Source organism: Ostrinia furnacalis, unplaced genomic scaffold, assembly GCF_004193835.3.
Source record: "Ostrinia furnacalis isolate ACB-3 unplaced genomic scaffold, ASM419383v2 OfSCF5798, whole genome shotgun sequence".
NCBI lineage: Eukaryota > Metazoa > Arthropoda > Insecta > Lepidoptera > Crambidae > Ostrinia > Ostrinia furnacalis.
Window position 1 is genome coordinate 1 of NW_021136037.1, and position 2,742 is coordinate 2,742.

Consider the following 2,742-nt stretch of genomic DNA (forward strand, 5'->3'; position numbering starts at 1 on the left):
ATCCATTAAAGGCTCCAGATATCAGTATGGAGCAGAATCAGCGCAACAAAAAAATAGCGCAATATTTTGTTGCAATTTCTTACAAAACTTGCGCACAAAAAGCAAATCTAGTATGAAAATCATCAAACTTCTAATGCTCGTAACTCAGTTCAGACTGAGTTTAGAGGTATACATGCCATAGTAAGTTTGGTATATTATACTATTTTGTAATCAAAAAAGAAAGTCTGGTCGATGGCCGCGCGAAAAAAAAAGACGCCACTTTCCATACAAAATCTGGCATTGCCATTTATCAATCGATAATATCACATCACTAATCCTCCCTACAGGGTGTTAGGTAAATGGGTATATGAGCCGACACTAGCCCATGTTAACATGGTCATATAAATGGTATGGTGAAGTCAGAAATTTGATATCATCATTTTATATCATATTTTTTTTAATTTTCATACAAAACAAATTTTATAAAATCCGATTTGTATGAAAATTAAAATAATACCCTGTGTATAAAAAAGTTAAAAATTGTGAGTGACAATAGTAACAAGACTGACGAGTAACATTAACAGAATGACACAAAATAATTAGATGTTGAAAAGATGTTGAACGATATTCAGATCTTATTAAGTACTAGCTTTCCGCCCGCGGTTTCGCCCGCGTGGAATTTTGTCTGTCACAGAAAAACTTTATCGCGCGCGTCCCTGTTTCAAAAACCGGGATAAAAACTATCCTATGTTCTTTCCCGGGACTCAAACTATCTCTATGCCAAATTTCATCAAAATCGGTTGCGAGGTTTAAGCGGGAAAGCGTAACAGACAGACAGACAGACAGACAGACAGACAGACAGACAGACAGACAATTCTTTGAATTGGTCAAGGAATAAATGTTTGACTTACCAGGGTCACCGTTGTGGAGCATGTTGTTGTCTGGTGGTGGTAGGAGGCAGCTAATGTCCATTTCCTGTAGGCAAAAAAAAATAAAGTTACTTATGTTATCAGCCAAAGGCGCACAAATTCTATAAGTAATGTGTAACATGACTTTAGCAAATAGTGCTCCAGGAAAGAATTACTTACAATATCCTGTGGTTCTGGCATCCCAAGTCCTGCCCAGCTGTCACTGAACGTCAGCCTTTGTTCCTCGGTTAAGGGAACTGATCCAAAGTCCTGTGTGGGGCCGGAGTCAAACGCAGCTACTTTTTGCAGCTCCGCCACTAGAAAAGAATAAAAGAGCATGATGAGAAAATTATAATCACAAATTGAAATAGGTAAGTGTGGAAAATAAGTCTTAAAGTCAAATTTTACATTTTGCCCGCAGCTCGCCGTTGTAAGCGCGCTGTTTTTCCGCCTCTTTCTCCACAGCTAGAACTTTGTCTTGCAAGTCTAGGATGTAGTTAGCGGCGTCCTTGTAGCGCATTTGCTTGATCTCCTTCTGAAAAAGTAAGGGAAATGTTATTGACAAGTACTAGTTTTATTAGAAAAAAAAATGAATGGCCGTGTATAGTGGGCTTACTTACATTAGGGTCCACCATTTTCGCCAGCTCAGCCCAATTCTCGGCGATGTCGGCGCGCCTCTGTGCCTCGTAGAACTTGTTGCGCTCCTTCTGCTGTTCCTGAACACAACATTAATTGATTAGTATACCAAATTAGCATTTTGCACATTATTTAAAGAAGGTTGTACACACTTGCAATGGAAACTTACTTTTGTGAGAGGTGTGCGTTTGTGCCCGCGAGGCCGGCCACGTTTCCTGAGAGGCAGGTCGTGCATCTGACTCGTATTCATTGCGGTTGAGTATTGAAAATTCGTAAATCACGGATGGACAGTGGACACAGTGGTTCTGTTCGACACCAAAAGGGCAACTAATGAAGGCTTCAGCGGGAGCCGTCTTAAGTACCTGCGCTCGCGCAACAGACAGACAGACAGACAGACAGAGAGTTACTTTCGCATTTATAATATTAGTTGGGATTAGTTGGGATTGAATGTATTAATTTTAGCGTAATGATTCGACAAATTGTTAACTTATTTAATTTGGACAATTTGAAGAATGATCTCGCTGAAATACAGATAACAAAATATCAATTATTCCAATAGATTATGGATGCTTTGCATAAGTTAGAATAAGTGAGTTATCCTAACCTAACTTTATTTACCTGTCCATCGAACTTATGAGAAAACGATGAAATTTTACTCTAATGAGTATATCATATTCAAATCCAATCCTATTTTATGTTGTTAAGTATGCACATCTATGACACAAGTAAAAACATTTAACGTTTTTGTCTCACAATAAATCTGACGCAGAACCAAAACAAACGAAGTTTTTTTTTAATTCTCTCTGGCGCAGTATTGCCCATGGCAATTTCCAAATAAGCCAACTAGTGCCAGTAAAAGAAAAAAAGATTCAAGTTTTAATTTTATTAAATCCGAGCTACTGAACAGTAATAGATGTACAATGATCAGCTGGTTACCATTGAGTCGATGTTTTATGAGAAAACATCGATACATCGACTAAATCAATACCTTTTCAAAGCATCGAATCGTTTCGAAGCATCGAACTATAAACATCGTGTGAACATCGATGTATATCGAATATCCCTAGATGATAATCTGCTCGCGAACCTATGTTATGATGGGAAGAGTCAATACAAAGGTATTTTTTTTTTTTTTTTATCCACAACGAGGAAGCTCTTGGCCTGTATCTCACCTGATGGTAAGTGACGATCAGGCCGAAGGTGGAAGCGAGCTTCACCC

The 2,742-nt window shown here is 38.4% G+C and overlaps 1 protein-coding gene across 1 annotated transcript; it reads right to left on the minus strand.

The window, feature by feature from the left end:
* Nucleotides 1–851: 851 nt before the first annotated feature.
* LOC114361534 (uncharacterized) lies at nt 852–1,892 on the minus strand (the record flags this gene model as incomplete). Its single annotated transcript, XM_028316598.1, has 5 exons — nt 1,693–1,892; nt 1,508–1,603; nt 1,296–1,422; nt 1,068–1,204; nt 852–954 (listed from the first exon to the last, which is right to left on the minus strand). Coding segments are annotated over exons 1-5 (544 nt in total), but the record flags the coding sequence as incomplete, so codon positions are not given.
* Between the last annotated feature and the right edge of the window lie 850 nt (nt 1,893–2,742).